General features: G+C 39.4%; 1 protein-coding gene across 2 annotated transcripts; it reads right to left on the bottom strand.

Moving 5' to 3' along the window:
- Nucleotides 1-16,600: 16,600 nt before the first annotated feature.
- ino80c (INO80 complex subunit C) lies at nt 16,601-20,199 on the bottom strand. 2 transcript variants are annotated; one of them, XM_069142892.1, is made up of 5 exons: nt 19,901-20,199; nt 18,590-18,718; nt 18,380-18,491; nt 17,759-17,826; nt 16,601-17,644 (listed from the first exon to the last, which is right to left on the bottom strand). In XM_069142892.1, exons 1-5 carry the CDS (start codon nt 20,093-20,095, stop codon nt 17,513-17,515), a joined length of 636 nt encoding a protein of 211 aa, XP_068998993.1. In that variant the 5' UTR covers nt 20,096-20,199; the 3' UTR covers nt 16,601-17,512. The 2 variants fall into 2 exon arrangements, with proteins under 2 accessions (XP_068998993.1, XP_068998994.1); XM_069142893.1 differs by having other exon boundaries at nt 18,590-18,706.

The following is a 20,199-nucleotide window of genomic DNA, read 5'->3' as shown; positions in this document are numbered from 1 at the left end:
AATAGTTGAATAGCAGCGAAATAGTTCCCAGCAAATATTGAATAGTTTTTTTTTTTCTTAAAATGCCCATCCCTAGCAACAATGTGGTGAACTTTTGGCAAACCTTTTCTGGTGTCAAATGAGAACTTATCTGCCATTTGGGGGGCCCAGTTTTCAGCACACAAAATGTACCCGGGGGCGTATCTGTGCCATTTTTACACATGGAAAACTTCCTGAAACATGACTATAACAAGATAGGGAAAATATGAAAATGAGCCAATGCCTGAAATGACAGGAATAGATAAGACAGATTTTATTGTAGATGTGGAAACTGACACCAAGGATGGTCCACCGCTGCCAGAGACCCTTGACTTGCACAAATGGGTGGGTACTTGGAATAAACTCTCATTCCCATAATGCCTGTGTGAGGTCAATGTCAAATACTCAATTTTCTGCCATTTCGTAGTTAGACTCGCATTTTGGATCGATAATAATGTTTTTCTATGTCAGTGGACCAGTTTACTTGTTCCACTCAGTGATATTTCAGAATACTGGCATACCCATTCAAAGCATTTCCAATTGTCAACATAAGGGAATGACAAAAATCTGCCATTTGAGAACCTTCACATGGGGTGATAAGGTTTCCCAATTCGGGAAGGTTTTCCATGTGGTAGGTTTTTGTCATTCCCTAATATTTTGACATTTGCAAATATAATGAAAGGGTAAATGGGGTATTCCAAATGTTAGCGAGTGCCATTTTGGATCTTTTCTGCCAGTCAAGATATTCCAAAGGGCAAAATATTAGGTAATGACAAAATTCCCTCATGTTTTTCCATTTGGAAATACTTTGCATGTGTTGACCAGGTTTCCTAGCATTCAAAATTCTAAATAAAGACTAGTAATTGACATATTGGCATGGAATTGATATACAATATGCCCCTCAATACAGGTCGCTATACAAGGCTGACTAAGTTCCACCTTCGACGCATGCTCCAAAGGGTCAACAAAGCTGGTGCATCATGTGCTAAATTTGGGCTCCAAAGTAGGCCATTCGGTCCAACGTTCTGCCCATTCAAGCCATTGTTTGAGAATATGAATGTTTGATTAGGTGCAGTTCAGGTACACCTTCCCAACTTGAACCACTTGGACTGAACGATAGCCAGAATGGCAGTATTAAACCCAAACGGCATTCAACGGGAACGACCGAAGCCTCAAAAAAGTTCCATTTGACACCTTACTGTAAGTGTCCGTTACGTTGCCGCTCAGCAACTGAAATGTCATGCATGTTCTATTTCAGCAACCACAGCTTCAGTTGTGTTACTGTTTTGCGACTAAAGTGTCACCCGTGTTCCCATCAAACGGACATTTGGAATCCATTTTGCTATTCGAAGGGCCCCCCCCATCCCAAATGGTAAAAAGTTTCTGAAATGGCAAATTTAAGTGGCAGATACATTTCGGATATTCGGGATCATCCAGCTACCTGATGGCCACCTCAGGCAGCAGTGCCAAATGAGAACGCTCTGTCAAAACTTTTGAATTTTGTATCTCAAAGTAACATCACCGAGTTTTGTTATTTCAAGGTCAGGCAAAGGGACTCGCATTGCTTTCAGATTTTTGACAGGCCTCCTTGTGCCCACTAGGGAAGCTAAAAAATTTAGAGGAGATAAATATATCCCAGGGGCAGATTTACATCACAATTAAATCACAGTCAAAACCTACAGTTTCAACAGGAGATGTGTTAGTGGAACGTGTGAATGAAAGACTGTATTAACGTAGCGCCAAACAAACATATGTCAGATGATAATCATGCTTCAGGGAGAAATAATTTGAGGTAGTTGGTGTCAAAGAGGTGATACTCCCCAGCTCTCGGTCTTATTATTGGTTGTAAATTTACATTTAGAGCATAACATTAAGAACATTCTCAAAAGAAACCAAACATATCAAAACAATTGATGCATACTCCTCACATACAGTCTACAGCGTTAAAAGACATCATGCCATTCTCATATCATTTTCTGGGTTCAGCAGGAAGTATAAATCCTAATTGAATCACAGTCTCTGTTTTTTGGACCCACAGTGACATTAAACATTTTTGGAGATGTGAAGGCAGAAAGAAGGCTAAACTACACCGTTGTGAAGAAACTAAGTTATCTCTCCGTGTGTGGCAGAGAGTAAGTGTGTGCGTGTGCTTGTTTGTTCTAATGAGCATCTGTCGGTGCAGACCTGATAACCACGGTGACACCCGGGGTGATTTTCTGCCCGTGCTCACAGCCGCTCTGAGGCTCCACAGCGAGGTCAACATCTGGGCTAAAACAACAACCCTCAAAACCTCCAACACTTCTATCAATGCTGTCATTAAAATGTTGGAACAGAGGTGCACTGATTCTATCTGTAGCACTGGTCAGTTATGTTTATATACTACACACTGAATAGTTAAAGCGCACTGAAACGAAGAGATTGGCTGACAGTGGCCTCTCTATAAACCTGGGGTTCCGGGAAAACACAGCCCACCACTGAAGTGAAAGAACTTTTATTCAACTTAGTTGGTCATAAGTAACGGAGGGGGTTTGCTGGCATTCGTGTGCGGATGTGGTTTCTGAAACAGAAGAAGAATACACAATGTAAGAATAATGTAACTTAATAAAAGGATAAGTTCATGGTAACTCGACATCACGTGACATAACTAACACAAAGTGTTTACATCAATTTAAGGAAATAAAAAAACACAGCCAGGATACTTGAAACAATGAGACTCAGGAACACATATCATACATCAGTGATTAAACTAAACAAGATCCCAAAGGAGAGCTGAAGAAAGCACCCAGTGTGTTAATTAAGCCACGTGTGCAGAATGAACGGATGCTACATCGTGTTAGCACTCAGCATTACAGGCTACAACAAACAACATGATTACGGACTACTACCGTAAGAGTGACCGTAACGGTGTATCTGCAGTCGTCTTACTTACAGGTCAAGGGATGCACACATTCACGACTACCACCTCTAGAGTATTGCAGCAGAGGAGAGTTGCCCTGCACAGGTATGCAGGCTCACACCGGAGCGATGGAACGTACCACTCCGAGGGGGTGTGGCGGAATAGTCCAAGTGAGCCTGGCCTTTTCAACACACACTAAATGGCTTTGCAATATATCTTTCGGGGCCAGAACGTTTTACAGAGTTGTTTGGGATGGGTGGTGGACAGACCAAGTGCAGGAATTTGGAACTTAAGACCTGTGATTCTGGTTTGAGGTACTAAGACCCAGTGGTTAAGGTGAGGGAAAGATTTCTCTTTCGATTAAATATTATTGGAAACTCGTGTTTTAAGTCTGTGCTGACTCTTTCGGTATTTACAGCCAAGTGCTTTGAGTTGCCTAAATAGAACCGTAAAATGTGACTCACGCTTTAGAATATGTGTACACCAATACTTTTTCTTTTTAAACTGAAAATAATCACGTCTGCATGCACCATTTCTAAACGTATCTGAAAACGTAGGTCACATGATCATTCACATTTAACACTGGCCCTCCACGATGACGTCCCTGGACACCAGATGTATCACTATTCACTCGAATAATAACTAACCTCCCGTGCATGTAGTCAAAAGAGTATGTTGTGTTGTGAGCAATAAACAGTTTATTCACTTATCATTAGACTAAACAGTGCTGATCTGTACTTTCAACAGATAAATCTGTCAGTCTTCGGTGTGTGTGTGTGTGTGTGTGTGTGTGTGTGTGTGTGTGTGTGCGTGCGTGTGTGCGTGCGTGCGTGCGTGTTCAGTTCAGTTCAGTTCCGTTCAAATCAAATATGGATTTGCTAGGGAAATGTGCTTGTCTTTGTTTGGACACCTGTGTGACCAACACTAGCTAAAGCCCCTGGAGATGGAAATGGATGCTATATGTTACTCGGTCTGTGTGTGTGTGTGCGCGCGCATGCATGCGTGCATGTGTGTGTCACTGGGGCTGGGTGTATGCGCGATGGTTCATGTGTGTAAATGTGGTAGTTTGTGTTTCTACTGGTCCATTAAAGTGAACAACACAGGACGTCTGTCACTTTGAAACATCGCAGGGGACGGAGTGTGTTATCCTGAGGCCCCAAAGGTGTATGTGTGTGGGCGCGTGTGTGTATGCACACGTGTGTGTGCGGTGCACAGAAGTGTGACCGAGCCAGAGGCAAAGGAAGGTCACCTCACGTGCACCGCTCAGTGGAACAGCGCCTGGCGACTGTGCACGAGAAGCCAGGCACCAGCAGTCTTCCAAGGACAACAAAATGCTTATCCAGGAGAAAAAAAGAGGAAGGCTGTAGAGCTCTCTAATCACAGACACACACACACACACACACACACACACACACACACACACACACACACACACACCTCAGTAGTAAGTATATAGGCTCCCATGTACAGACATAAATAGAAAAACAAGCCTCTTAACTCATGAATGCATCCTGTTTAAATGTCTTTCCTTTTTTTATTCATTCTGTCACTATCACTCAGACATTTAAAATAATATATACTGTATGTCTTCATCTCACTCGGATTTATCTGGGCTGTGTCCAATGTAAAGAGCACACTTACTTTGTGTGTTTTATTACAATTGAAAGATTTTTGGACGTGGGACAATAGTAGGTCATAAGTGTAAATAATATACATGACCATGGCTGAATTCCATTTAACTGCTTCAGTATCAGAGTCCTCTAATGTCTTACTTGGACAATTAAATGGGACATGGTCATTGATAACATTCTTTGTAACTCCTCCTGTGCTTGCTATTACCCCTCGGGGATTAATAAAGTGTATAAAATCCCCCCCAAAAAAAAAAAAAGTCAAAATGTCTGCCATGAAAAAAAAGTCATTCAAGATGATTAAAAAAAAAAAAAAAAAAAAAAAGCTTTTTTTTTGCATGCTGTGTTTATCTTTGTGAAATGTATTGAAATTTCAAAGACATAACAGTAAAAGACACATTTCTTGAAACATTTTATTACTTTTGAACACAGACTACTATTCTCAAAATATGCTTTCGTTAATTAAGTGAGATCCCAAAACAACAGACCAAAATCGACAGCAATTTTTACCGGATGAAATGTAAAAGTACATGAATCGACAATGTGGTCCTTGTTTTCCAAAAACATGGCTTCTTTTGATTTACTTTCAAACTGTCAGCCACATCGGCAGTATTTCTTGCAATGCAGTCCTGAGATCTCTCTCCAGAACCCTTAACCACCCATTCACACCATGACTCACATGTAACCTCAATGACTCTCAAGGTAGTAACAACCCAAAGAGAGGTTAAAAGGCTGACACATTCACCAGTCAGTTAGAACTGGAGAAGCCTTTCAGATGTCTTCAAGAACCTCAAGTTCACTTGAATTGAAACCTTGAGCAGGGCCGTAGCCAGGATTTTAGAAGTATATAGGTCATAAGTCCCTCCCTTTCAACACCCTAAAAAAAAATGTCAGAATTATTTTTTTATTTGTATTTTGTATAGTTTATTTATGCATTTACATGAAACATAACTTTCTTACATTCTATCTCTATGCACTTCTCCACACTTCAAATACAAACTGTGTGGAGAAACAGCCAAATGAATGTGAATATAGAGACATTACAATATCAAAAGAATCCTGAAAACCACTAAAACTCTTGTCAGTAAATTCAAGCCATTTGATATTTGTTTATTTATGTAGAATGTGAACACAATCTCGTGAAAACATTTCAGAGGAAATCACCCCAGTGTCCTCAATGGTCACTGGTTTTGTGACTCTAAATATAACTTATTCATAACAGACAACAACAAGGAGTAGCTCCAGCCTTTGCTTAACCGATGAGCCAGTAACTGACTTCTAGTGTCTGACAATATTTTGATATCAGCTGACACCATAGTTTCTTACAAACAATGTATCTGCGAATTCTCCCGTCATATGGAGCCAGACTTTTAGTTAGGCCGGCATTAAATATCTCCACTTACCATACTCTTTTTCGATAAGTATAGGTGTCATATAACAATTTTCTATTTCTGTGCAGAACCTTGTTTTGTACAGTAAGTGGAGCTGTCCATTGCCTGCAACCCTCTTCACTCTCCTCTCTCTGCCATCAGTGGTTCAGCTGTTGTTTCTCATTATAAAAACCACCTTATTGTGTTTCTTATTATCCCAAGCTGCTCCAAGCAACCAGTATACTGCATCAGTGTGTGTGTGTGTGTGTGTGTGTGTGTGTGTGTGTGTGTGTGTGTGTGTGTGTGTGTGTGTGTGTGTGTGTATGTGTGTGTGTGTGTGTGTGTGTGTGTGTGTACAGTAGCTGCCAAATGGAGTTTGTATTTGCCTCAAACCTTCTCTCTCTCATTTTCTACTCAGGTGTTTGTCTTTTCTGTCCCCTCATTATAAAAACCTCACCCGCATCTCCCCCCTTCTTTCTTCATTTCTTTCTCTCTCTCTCTCTCTCACCCTCCCTCTTCTTCTCCTCATCTCTCAACCTGCTTTTCTTCTCGGTCCCTCCTTCCCCCCCTTTTCTCTTTACCTTTCTCTCACTCATTATCCAACAGCTTGAAGCAACCAGTCAGCCATATGAGTGAAAACTGCCACCTCACACTGTTAGCTTGTGTTATATTGAGCCTGCACTTTGCCTTAAACTCTGCCCTAAACCTTTGGCTATTTCTGTTCTTTTTAACAGTCAAACTAATTAACCGAGCAGCTCGCAGCCAGCATCCAACCGTGTGAATCTATCTCGCGATTCTCCGTTTGCCTGAGAATCTTTTCTATTATACTTTTTTTCTTTCAGTATAACTAATTAGTGAAGAAGCTCACCATCAGCCATGTGTGAAGCTTGTTTGGTAGCCTTGTTTACTGAAATGGTGTGGGCAACAAGCTATTCATCCTGCCCTTAATAAAGGGATATTATTCTAAATATTGCAGTCTAACATTGAATACATTTCTAAAATTATTTTTACTGTCTTAAATCTGCCATATTAGGTGATTATATATCAACAAGGGATCAAATGACTGTGTAATCACTGATAGTGGCACCCCCACAGAGAATTATCACTCAGTTCTCAGCAGTTCTCCTTCTCTTCCTGCCCTGCACAGAACAACAGACAAAGTCAGAAACTAAAGTGAACACTGGCGCATTTAACTACTTAAACACCAAATATTTATTTCGGGAGTTGGTGGAGAGAAATACTAGAGCCAAAAAATACAGTTTATACTAGATATCTATTTGACAAATGGTATTGAATGCTAACGTTCAAATGAATGCTAATGTTGCTTCATATCTGCTAGTAAATATGCAATTGTTTCATAGTTTCTCATCCCAACTTCTATAAAATGATGATATGTAAATTTTGTGTATACAGCTTGTTGTGCTGCCCCCAATCGGCCAGGTTTTATTGCTCAGATCAGATATTTCAGTTTGGCTGTTTACATTGTTTTTAAATGTGACCAATATCAGATTCCAGTGTGAAATGATGATGGCCCTTAACTGACCAGCTTGACAACAGAACAATAAAAGAAGATCTCACATGCTGCACACTGCCATATAAAAGTAATGGAGACCACAGAAGTCAGAGTTTACACTTTGGTTAATAAAGTTTATGTGCAGTTAGCGAATACATGAGCAGATGATGATGAGGACAAGGATGAGAAGAAATAGAGACAAAGTTTTACTCATGGCTTTTTGTAGAGTAGTGGCTGCCACTGTACAGAAGTGTGTGTGGATGCTCAGTCTGAGCTGGGAGCGGGGGAGTTGTGACATGAACAGTGTCACAGAAACAGATATCATTTTAAATTTTAGGATGTCAAGCGCTATGTTAAACTACATCTGCCCCTGTCTCTCCACAAGACTGTTAGTCAATCTACAGTGACGTTAAAGACTATATAATCTGGTATGACTGTTCAGACTGAAGTGGCATTGCAAAAAAAACAGAGGTGCAGCTCATTTAGGACCACATATGAAAGTGGCCCAAATCTGAGAAGGTCAGGTTGCATGTGATTTGTGCTGTTTGCACTGTTGTGAAAGAAAAAAAAAAATCAAATGTGAGTCATCTACAGATGAAAGATGAGATGAAAGAGATGAAAACTGGATTTGGGCCACTTTTGCCTGCAGTCTGAATGTAGCGTTAATCTGCCATTGAGGAGGCGGAGAAGAAAACAGGCTTCCATCATTGATTGTTCTTTAATTCAGATTTGACAGTTTGTCCTCTGACCGAGTCACTCAAGTGAAACTGTCATTCAGTTCACTACGACTCAGGTTAACAAGATGATTCTATTTCTTAAACAGGCAAGTCAGCAGTCTTTGTAAAAGTCCTCTCCACAACGATGACAACGCTATAATTCACTTCCTGTGTCCCAGAGGGTCGAGCATGACTCGATCCAATCAGAAATCATGCCAATTAGACGCCTCAACTGGCAGTTAATTACTACTCTGAAGAGGCTGATGGGCCATTAATTAGCAGGACATTAACAGGACTAATTGTTCATTAACAGCAGAGCATATTAGAGGAGATAAGACCCGATTGTAATGGACTCTGGTAGAGGAGAGAAAGGCTAAAGCTGCCTCCAATAGAATTAAGTGACCTGCTAAGGCAGTCAAGTCTGGGATAATAATGTTAGCAATGGCGATTTAAAGGGAAAACGACTTACTTAAAATGTTGGGACAGCATCACTCATATTGCTGAGGCCTGTATCAGTGCATGTTCCCGTCTCATAGATGGAAGAGCCACATCAACTCAGAAAGCACTTGCAAGGCATTAAAGGCTAATTATCTTAATTAGCAAAGTTATATCATAAACACAAGAATTTCTGTTTTGATTTTTAAAACCACAAAGAAAATAGGTTGATAAACAGGCTGAATTTTCAAGTTATTTCGCTTTATTAATTATTATTATTATTATTATTATTATTATTATTATTAATAATAATAATAATACTAATATTCATTCTGGTGTCTTGTTCAAGTTTTATCAGTCAACACAATAGCTGTTGTTAACATTTTTCATGGTGAATCAAGTCAGAAATGTGCTGATTTACAAGTTGTTATTTTTGTAAATTGAATGACAACCTGTTTAACTGCATTGCTGTTATCCAAATGTGTTGCCATTGTTATGGCAGTTTTTCTGTTGTCTTTTTCTGGGCCTGCCACAATAAGATCAGAAGAATCAGATCTCTGATTGGCTCTTTTTTTTTTTCAACCTTGCAAACAACCCATGATCTCTGTTGATTGACTGAAATAAAAACAAGATGCAGACTGTGATTCAGAGTAACTTGGTACATATTTATTCACTCATGTCAGTAAAATATACAGCCATATAGAGTCTATGTTAGTTATTGAATAGACAATGATCTTCCCACATTAGTCTTTACTAAGTAACAACCACCAAGGCATCCACATTCCACTTTCTACTCTCTTTGGCATGCAACATGGCTGAAGAAGTGTATCATAGTATTGGTACTATTACTGTTCTTGTGCCCCATGTTAGTTAGTATTTCAGTCATGTTGAAATAATTACAGTATAATGGTGTTTTGTTTTGGTAGTGTACCTTGTTTCCGGAAATACATAGGTGGCAGCTATTTGCTAGTTCCGTTTTGTGATTATTATATGTTCTGTGAATGGTCGCTCGCTGGCTCTGGTGTGGATTTGAGAAGTTCCTCTGCATTGGAGTTAGAGCGTTCAACAGACTGTACAGACTGTAAAGACTGTTTGAATGTGGCCATCCTCAACAATAAAGGAACATAAACGTTGTATCCCTTATCACGAGTGATCCTTCTTCCTGCAAGTTAGTATGTTTGATTTGTATCTTCAACAACACAAAGTGGCCAGACATCCAGGTCCCCCATGTTTTCCTAGGCAATACCAACGCCTTCTCAGTTCTTGAGTTGGATTGTTTTTTCGGTCATCGCCATGTTTTTTCTATTCTACTGAAATTAAAGAAGACAGTCGAGTAGTATTAGGCTCCAAATTGTCCTTACACTTACAATTAAAAAGGGGTTAAGGAAACATCCTGCTCTACCCGCCAGGGGGTGTGCTGATGCAGTGACGTTAAATGTTTGGTTTTGGTCGTCATGATCTATGTTGGCCCAGTCGGTGTCAGTCCACTGTAGAGGGTCCCTGGGGAAGGAATGTTCTAACATCTCTGGCTCTTCATTTCACGCTTCATTAACCATCACACTCTCCCAAAACACTAACCGTGCATCTGGGTGTGTGTATGTGTGTGTGCGCACACACATTTTCTCGCCATTTACATACTCTTTGTCTCCCTCTCAAAGACATATACACACATGCTTAAAAGGTAAATATTGGTGAATGAGAGACCATCTTATATCTACCGGAGTCAATTGTCACTGCGTTGTTCTCCAAGGTCAACCAGTGCATAAGAGAGAACAGACCACAGCACTAATGCAGTGATATGGATGAATGAAAGGTTTAAGCACACACACACATACACGCACATGCACACAAACACAGTCTGTAACTGTTGTTTTTACTTCTTAAGTCAATGCAATTATCTCTTTCCCCTCTCTGCAGTGTATCCAATATATGAATATGGCTAGGAGACATGCAGTAAATGTGTGTGAGTCTGTGTGAGAAAAGGGAGTAGTTATTGGAGACACTGTATCTCATAAAGCCTCAGCAGTATCAATATAAAGTTCTCTCTATGGCTGCAAAATAGCGGATTTTACAGCATGGCGTTGCTTTTTATTTTCATTTTGTAAAAGTACTTTTATGTTTGCTATATACAAATAAAAAGTGAGTGCAACACTACCATTTATGCCTTAACTTGTATAGATTTGAGTGAATGTATTGTGTTATGGCTTCGAATTTAAAAATGTTTAATTCATTCAAAGTCACATGAGATTATTTTTCCATTCGGTGGCTGAAATTCACACAACAGCCATCAGACATTAAATTGGCCTTCGGAGCTGAGCTAGTGATAAAGTATCTGGTCTGACACTCAGGTTTGAAGTTATAAGCTTACACACACACAAACACACACACTTGAAAGCGCACAAATTCTGTCTTGACATGTAATAGCTTTTAAGCATGGCGAGGCATTGAGTTGCATCACCAGCAGCAGTGTGAATGGATGACCACTATCATTACACACAAACACACACACACACACACACACACACATACACACCATAGGTATGAATAGATGGTCTGTCTCAGATTGGTGAGATTGGTTCTATCTGTCGTGGAGAAGGTTACAGGGTCACATCCCTCCTATTACCTCTCTCAGTCCAATAACATGTTATTCACCTGAATGTAGGTCTGGCAGTTCAAAATGGATGGAGCTAATCTGACCAACAGAGAGAGATGGCAGAGCAAGGATGGATGGATGGATGGACAGATGGACGGACGGACTGACGGACGGATGGATGGATGGATGGACGGATGGATGGATGGATGGATGGATGGATGGATGGATGGATGGATGGATGGATGGATGGACGGGCAAACAGACGGAAGAATGGGTGGACGGATGGATGGATGGATGGACAGACCGTATAGGTAGACGAACAGACAATATAGATATATAGATACTATAGATAGGCCTGTCTGCAGAGACAAAGCATGCATATGAGTGTTCTGCAAAGGGACAGGACAATGGATGATACGATCATACAAGGAGAGACACAGATAGACAGAGAGAAAGACTAACAGAAGGCTTATCAATCAGACACCAAAGCAGAGCTGCAGCCAAAAGTGTTAGAAGAAGAGCCAGGTGAGGAGAGAGAAGACAGGACAGGAGAGGAAAACGAAAAGAAGGATAAGGACGGAGAGGAGACGGTGAATGTGGCCCATTGAAGGACAATCATTGTCTATCAACATGAAGAATTACCTTTCTCTGTGTCCCTCATGCCCACATGTGAGTGCACATACACACAGAGAGGAACAAGTTGACCTGCGAGGGAGCACTGATTGAATCTTCAGTGGGATTAACAGGGATTTAGCCCAGTGTAATGATATCTGAATGAGTTGATTAGCTATCTGATGACACTTTGCTGTTTGACCTCTACAGCCCAATAACAACTGGGAACTCATCACATTCACTCATGCTGCATTCAAACGAGGGGAGAAATATAACTACTGTGAGCCTTCTTGGGGCAGCAATCAGTGTTTTTTTGTCTTTGCCAAATAAACCATGAAACTGTGTCACTGTGCGGGCAGCCACAGCATGATCGGTTATGGTTCAAAATCAGTTTTCACGTGGTTTGTCTGTGTTAGGACAGTGACAAATAAGAAAATCAGTGACATTGTACAGTCACGAGAGCAGTGAAGGGCAACAGCTTCCCAGGAAGGCAATGAAAAAGAACAAATATAGCTGTAAGCAGTGATTAAAGATGGCCACACATGAGGAAAATGTGATGACGCTTAAGGAAAAGGGGGACGGAGGAAGAGCTTTGGGAAAATAGCTGTCTAATTGTCACCGGTGCCTCGTCCCATAATACAGCACAAGAAGAGGAAAACCTTTAAATAAATTGTTTGACAAATTCACTTATTTGCTTTCTCACTGAGAGTTCAATCAATAGATTGAAACCACTGACTTGTCTGTGTGGTAAACTTAAGGTTGTTAGCTTAGCGGCTTAGCGTGGCATAACATCTTTAACAGCTAGCTTGACTCTGTCTATAATTAACTAAATGCACTTACCAGCACCCTTAGTTCACTAATTAACACATTATACATTTGTGAATTCTTCCAAAAAGAAAGTAAAGAAAAACTAAACACTGTTTCTTGGTGGGGCAAAGTTTGTTCTAAAAGTCACTGCTGATTGTTTGGCAACTTTACAGTGACAACAAAAGGTATATAATGGCAAAATTGAAAACATTTTCTTTAAGCTAGTATTTGCATTATCCACCTTTATTGATATTAAAACACCTGTAAGAACATAATAGTGGTGAATATGGATATGAACGGCAAGCAATACAGTTTGAATGGATAGTCAACTTCAAGTTTAACTTTATCGTCCCTTAGGGGTTACAGTTAGTCTTCTAGCCTGATAAAACATAGATGACACACAGATCTGAACACAAAACACAATGAAATACAGATTTAAAGGATGTTAAATGATGTGATAAATACAGTATGCTGAAACTGGCTCGATAATACAGTTTATAAATATATAATAAACCTGCAGTATATCAAGTCATCGCCATGCAACCCAATTATTAGTGGTTAACACCATCATCACCCACCTGTTGTTACATGGCAGACTGGTTATCAGCTGAATCATGAGTATTTAACAGTTTGAATGTATGAGAGATTAAGCCTTTAGTACAGTAAATCTTCATCCTAAAGAGAGAAGCTGGCTTTGCTGCATGAAACATGGAATTGAGCCTAGACTGTATATAATCTGAACGAGTTGAAACAAAATGAATTATAAATTGGAAGCTTGGCCTTAGTAAAGGAAATCCATGAACCAATAACAGAAATTGAAGATTACATTTACAGGTACGGTCCACTGGTAGCCTCATTTTCTTTTGTGTGTTGAATAGCAGCTGTGATTCAATAACAAGCAGCCCAGAGAGAGTTCGTCTGTCATCTGCAGGCAGATCTGTCCTCAGCATTTAATTCAAATTTCAGCAGCACTTCTCCCTTCTCTAACAGTGATGTTTATGTGAGGACTGAAACTAGAAAACCTGCACATATAGTCAAGCGCTGCACAAAGTGAATGTGATCGGTGTGACATTTGGTTTATGGAAGTTCCAAGAGGAACTTTCTAACTTTCTAAATAGCATCTCAGTGGAAGTATTTCACTTTGCCTCAAGAGTAGAATTACTTGTATAAATCTGAATATCTTACATATGTTAAAGTTGATCACTGTCTTAGGTTGAGGTTCTACGTCATGTTGAACCTGCAGAACTGATGTCTGCTATAAATCATGTGCCTCAATTGCAGTAGAAAAACAATTTCAATGGTGAAGTAGAATCAAACTGATTCAGACTCGTATGTCTCTTAACAGGGAGTAAAAAAGTTCACTATGCTACTTTTGCTGTTCCAATAGGTCAAAAACATAAATATGAAAGTTCCCCTGCTGGCTCAGCAGGCACTGGAGTTGGTCTATTGATCAGCTTACCAGAGCTGGTAGTCCATTTCTCTGACCTGACATTTGAGGGTAGCTCTCATGAATTTTTCTCATATACTTTAAGAAGTTAAGACATGTCAGATGATTAATGCAATATGGCTTCCATCAACAGCATTTTGGCCTTGTATCTTTTGTGAAAAGGTCGTTCATATTTGCATACACTTGTGACAGTTTCTTCCTGGATATCGTTTGTGCATAGATTTGATCAGGTAATAACTTAATATCGAATTTGCATCAACCAGGATCTACTTCTCTACTAAAATCAGAGAAGTTAAATTTCTCAGATGATGCTTCTGTTGTTGTATGTACTGCAGTCAGTAGGTCCAATGATGCAGAAAAAGAATAAGAACTGCATGCACTTGGAAGTGAAATAAACCATTACTGCCTGCAACATAGATACCTTTTCCACCATCTCTAAAATGTGACAATGACAAAAATCCAGAGGAAGACTGGACGTAAGAGCGCACAAGATGACATCAGTTCATCGAGTGTCTCTCCACAGTGTAGCGGAAACTTGCAGAAACCTGCAGAAGTTCAGCAAAGTAAGCACTAGAAAACGAAATCGACGTCGTAGTTGCGCATTGATTTCAGCTAAGTTGGTGTGTGTGTGTGTGTGTGTGTGTGTGTGTGTGTGTGTGTGTGTGTGTGTGTGTGTGTGTGTGTGTGTGTGTATGTGTGTGTGCCCTGAAAAAACGAATCTTGTGCAATGCATCAGGTGCCAAATTCTCCATCAAAGCAAGATGAGCCTTTTTATGCACATTACAATCAATTTCTTAATGATGGTTATTATATCATTGAGCTGTAGTCCTAAATTGCTTACATCCATTTCCATGGCCATACTGAAATTAGCCATGATTTTCATCAGCCCATTTAAGTTAGTGTGCTCATGTTTTATTACAGTTTATTATGAATACAGAATCCATATCTGTCAATATGAACCTTCACTTTTATCAGTGTTTGTTAATAAACCATAATTGTAGTGTTTTAATATCTAATTATGTTATTCTTTAGCCTGTATTTATGATGGCCTCTCACTAGCTGTATCAACCACCACTAATGTGTGGAAGGTGGTTAGAACTGTGGCTGAATAAGTAAATATTCTCCTACAGCAGGTGACATTAATAAATTGTCTGCTTTGCTCAGAAATGAAAACACTTCTGTGAGCTTACTGATTCACTGTGGAACACCAGTCACACTCAGCAGTATTGAATGGCAGAATGAGCAGAGCTCTGGCGCACTCAGGTGGAGACTTTGTGTGATTGCAAAGATTTGTGTGCCTGCAAGATTTCTCAGCTGCATCAGAGCATTGATTGAAAAACAGCCCAAATACTGCACTTCCACTATTGCCCTATTGTTTTTCCAGTTCTCTTTTTAGACTCAGTTATGCAGACATATGTCATCAATATTCTTATATTAATACTCATATAAAGCATGTATAAATGGCTTCATGTCACATTTTTGGAGACTATGATGATATTGATTCTATAAATCCGAACCCTCACACTAGCCTAAGTAAAATCTAATTCTACTGTATAGTTTCTGGGATGGAAACACAGCAAAGATGCCCCAAAATGTAAAAGCACACACATGCTTGCACAAGCACACAGACCCACTCTCCTCGGTTGTGTGCTTGGGTAGTAGAAAGCTCTGACGCTGTTCATTAATCACTATGTTGAGGTTTTGATGCCACAGCAGGAATGGAAATGCTGGTCTGACTCTAATAGGTATACTATACTGCCTTCATCAGCTTCACCAGAGTGCAGAGCTGGAAAGAGTAACACTTAGCCGTGAGTGAGACTGGTCATTTGCAGAAATACTAAAATCTTAAGTTGATGTTTCTGGAACATTTGCAACAGTGCGGCTCATTTGTGTGTTTTAATTGCTTTTGGACAACAATGGAGGTCTCATGAGGAGTAACATATAAAGTTTCTAGCAATCCTTGTTAGTTGAATAAGTTGTTCAATCCGATTTTTTAAAAAGCCTTACATTATCCTATTATCCTTTATTGATGACAGTTGGCTCATTGTTTCTGTTATTATTACAGATTAGAGGAATTTTGAGTAAAGACTACAGGGTGATGTGTATTCACATAGCCTCGATTCATTATTTAGATCGAAGAGCTTGTCTCAGCATCTCAACAGGTAAGGACTCATGTCAGGGTTTGGATCATTGGCCTTTCAACAGAGGTTTTAAACTTAACTTTTTCTACATGGGGCTTTTGTCATCCTCCTATTTCCATCCATGATTGCGCTGGTGCCTTTATAGTCATAGTATTTGCATAATGTGATCATTCCCATGAGAAATACACTGATCCTCATTCATCAAATTAGTGAAAAACACCATGAAATATACCATGGAAATGAGTGTTGATGCCTGCCGTCTGTGATTAATGAGACACTCTCACTCTACAAGTCGGCGGACACATCATACATTAAATGCATCTGAGGAATTAAAACCATGTGGAACTAATGCATTTGTATATGACACTTGAGATTAGGCCTGCATGATGACTCTTGGCTTGCTAAAAAGACCAACTTAGCCTGGTTGCATTTGCATTGCTTTTATAGATAAACAGAAGCATAATAACAGAAGATGTGAGACACAGCTAAGTACAGGTGAATATGTGGGTATTTTGGCTATGGCTCTCATTGTCAAGTGTTTTATATCAATATCCAACAGGTGTGATTAGTTTAAACAAAACTGTGACTTAAACATTTATTTTGACTCCACTTCCAACAGAGAAAATGTACATTTATAAAAATAAAATTTAAAAAAACATAGGTGAAAGCGCAGGTGGGAAAGAGAAACTGAAAGTTTAAGAACAAATTCATGCTAGTTTTAATAATCAAGTTATAAAAAGTAACAGTCAATGAAAAATAATCAAACTCCTTCCAAGGTGGCACACAGCATTTGAGCAGTTTAGCTTGTATTTGACAGTATGCGTCCCATCGATTTAGTAGAAGTAAATCCATGCCAAGCTTCTAAAATTGCCAGAAGAACTAGGTGCACTTCATCAGGCAGTTGTGGAAATGTATATTTTTCATTTAGAATGATATAGTTTTTCGGACTTTTGAATGCCCCTTTGAGAAATAAAACATTCACTGGACATTTCACTGATGGAGGGACATTATAACATTCAAAAACTGTTTGATAGAAACTAGTGTCCCATATAAATAAGCAATCATTCTTTCTAGATGAACGCAAAACTGAAATTTTCCATTTGTTCAATTTATTTTGTCACACAGTAACAATTATGACTCTGATTGCCTTCTTAATAACGGCAATGCCAATGTCTCACAGTGGTCAGCCTTGGAGCTCCAGCAGTTGTCCTCTCAGTGGCGTTCAAAACTGGGTTGGGTCTCTGTAAGCAGCCTTTGCTCTCTCCTGGCTGGCCCGACAACTTCCTACACTGACATGAGTTCAATTCTGTTTCAGGTTTCAAGCCTTGCTCAGCTGTCAGGGTACGATGCATGTTGCCTTTCGGAGGGTCAGGTAGCCTGTAACAACATCAGTGGGGAGGAGACGGATGTAGGAGAACTCCTCAGAAGACGTAAAGCGTAGCTTCGTCTGAGGGTCTGTGTAGTTTGCCTGAGGAAAGACAAGAGAGATTATTCTGTGTGTTTTATACGATTAGGCTAAAGTAATGCTGTCGTTGTTCAGCCACTTTTTTTTTTTTTTTTTTTTTACAAACTGGTTACTCACAGGGAGTCCAGAGATGTCGGAGTATTTCTTGGCAGGCTTCAGAGAAGGAGGAGCATCAATGTTGTAGTCTGTAAACACAGAATATTCAGAAATTGAACTAAAAGTGTACTATCATGGGCATTTCTTTTATACACGCCACTGACTCATCACTGCAGTCTTATATTTGATGTAATAATATTGTATAGCTATGACATATAATGTACTTTAAAAACATCAAACAGCAATAATTAAGGTGAGACTTTCAGAGCTTTTTTCTACAGAACATTACACTATAGTAATCTTCAAATGCATTTAAAAATGCATTTAACTAAGACAAACTGAAAATATTGTTTCATGACAACTTAGAATAAGTGAGATTCAGTTTTAAACTGGACATCAGAAAAATAAAGTAACTTTATGAAATAGTTGGCCTAATTTTGGCCTCAAAATGGCAAAACCATAATTTTTAAATAAATATGAGGTTTGTTCCACATTTTGAAATGTATTTATAAAATACATTACAACATGTTGTTGACATTATTTTGCATTAATAGGGTAGAATATTGCATACGTAAATACAGTATAATTATTTAAAGCTAACAAACACACATGTAGCCGATAAAAGAAGATACAGAAACTCACAGTTGGGATCGTTGAGCTTCCAGGGTAAAGTCCGCTCCAAAGCCAGAATCTGTTTGAGATTCTTCCAGGTCCTGTTCTTTTTGCCTGCTGCTGCTCCCCCAATCCCAGAATGCTGCCAAGATTGAGAGAGAAAAAAAAGAGAGAATAAAAAATTGAGGCAGATGCAACAGAAGCAGAAAAATGTAATTCCAGGCGGATGCAGGCTCTCACCGTGAAAGTAGGGTCTTTGAATGGTGGAGGTTTTGTAGTCGACTCTGTGGTGGTGGGTGGACCGCTGTCAGCTGATCCCACTGCCTTCACTTCAGCCACCGTCTCGACTGCAGCTATCTGATGAAGCACCTCATTCAGACATACAGCAATCACACCTGATTTTAAGCCACATGTTTTCTATGTGATATATGAATGCGTAAAGGTGGCTATACACAGGGTAATATGAATCCTTAAGCTCGTGTGGCATTTATGATACTTTACAATCATATGTGGGGGTAACATATTTAACAATAATTATAAATATAACAATAAATATAGTATGTTAAAGGTAAAACACAAAATATTTTCTGTTAAAAGCAGAAACACAAAATCGGCTCTGGAAGCTGTCAAATTACGTGGCTATATGTGAAAAAAAAAATTATTTCACATACTTATCATACCTCAATCAATAGACAAAGTTGATTTTCATTTAAAAACATTCATTTGATACAATAAAAAGGTTAAGAAAAACTTGACTGCAGCCTCATACTTTGACAAATGTTTAAAATTTCAATAGATTTGTGCTCAGCTAAGTTCCTATTTCAAGTGCTGTAAAATACATTTAAATTCCACTATGGACATGGATGGGTTGACATTTTAAAACTGTTATATAGAAAACACATAAAGCGCTAATCAGCAATGTCAGCGTCTGTTTAAGCACTAAGACTGCGTGCTACAAGCTGTTGTGCTTATGTCACTTCCTTGTGTGTGATGTTATTTCTCCAGTCTAATTGTAGCTTTATGTGCTGCTGTGAAACACAATGCATGATAGTAGTACAATATCATTACTATTCATTGAATATAACCAATGTAGTAGTAATAGCCCGAGTTCTTCATTAAAATATTACCAGACAGATGAGAATTAATGGCTAGCAGCATCTGTTTTGTTTAAACTGAACTAAACTGTGAAGGAGATCCTATCAGGAAACTAATGAAACAAAGTTTGGTTTGATAAGGTTTATTGATAATCAATTTCAGTAACTGATAAAGGTATTTACACTTTTGCAATAATTAGCTGAATGTAAGCAAGGGATTGATCTTTGCTATTCATTGTTGTGTTTTACAGGTTGTTGTTTTTTTCCAAGCTATAGCATATCTTGTAATGATGTCGATTATTTAGATGGAGGTGAGAAGTTTTTTTGTTTGTTTGTTTGTTTTTCTAAAAAGCATTTAACATGAACGTAAACCGGGATGATAAATTATAAGGCACTGTAAAATAAATCATCCCGAAGCCACAATCATTTTTACTGCCACATTTCGGTTTGGCGTTACCTGTGTCTGCGTGGTTGGTGCAGCTGCCAGCTGCCCTTTCTTCTTCTTCTGGCTGCTGATGGTGATGCTGATGCTCCCAGGGGCCTGCTGAGCGCCGGACACCGCCGGACTACCGGAGCGTTTCTTCCCCCGGAGAGCGGCAGCGCCGGCAGCTATCGGTTGGGTCCTGACGGTGATGGGGATCTGAGATGCCATTTGTAGGGACAGCGCAGAAAAGCACCCCTGGCACACGATGTAATTGCAGCTTTCTCCCTCTTTACTTAGTATTGACTGCCCGACCTCCCGATTGTAAACACCGA

This window comes from Embiotoca jacksoni, unplaced genomic scaffold (assembly GCF_022577435.1).
Source record: "Embiotoca jacksoni isolate LCO1_2020_lvr unplaced genomic scaffold, fEmbJac1.0.p SCAF_11, whole genome shotgun sequence".
Taxonomy (NCBI): domain Eukaryota; kingdom Metazoa; phylum Chordata; class Actinopteri; family Embiotocidae; genus Embiotoca; species Embiotoca jacksoni.
This window is presented reverse-complemented; position numbering and strand designations above follow the sequence as displayed.

Bases quoted from the DNA above. Each gene is read 5' to 3' on its own strand.
- ino80c (XM_069142892.1), bottom strand. From the start codon at position 20,095: ATGGCATCTCAGATCCCCATCACCGTCAGGACCCAACCGATAGCTGCC. The intron at 18,719-19,900 runs GTAACGCCAAAC...TGTCTGAATGAG, and splicing joins CACCAACCACGCAGACACAG to GTGCTTCATCAGATAGCTGC. The intron at 17,827-18,379 runs GTGAGTTTCTGT...CTGTGTTTACAG, and splicing joins GAAGCTCAACGATCCCAACT to ACTACAACATTGATGCTCCT.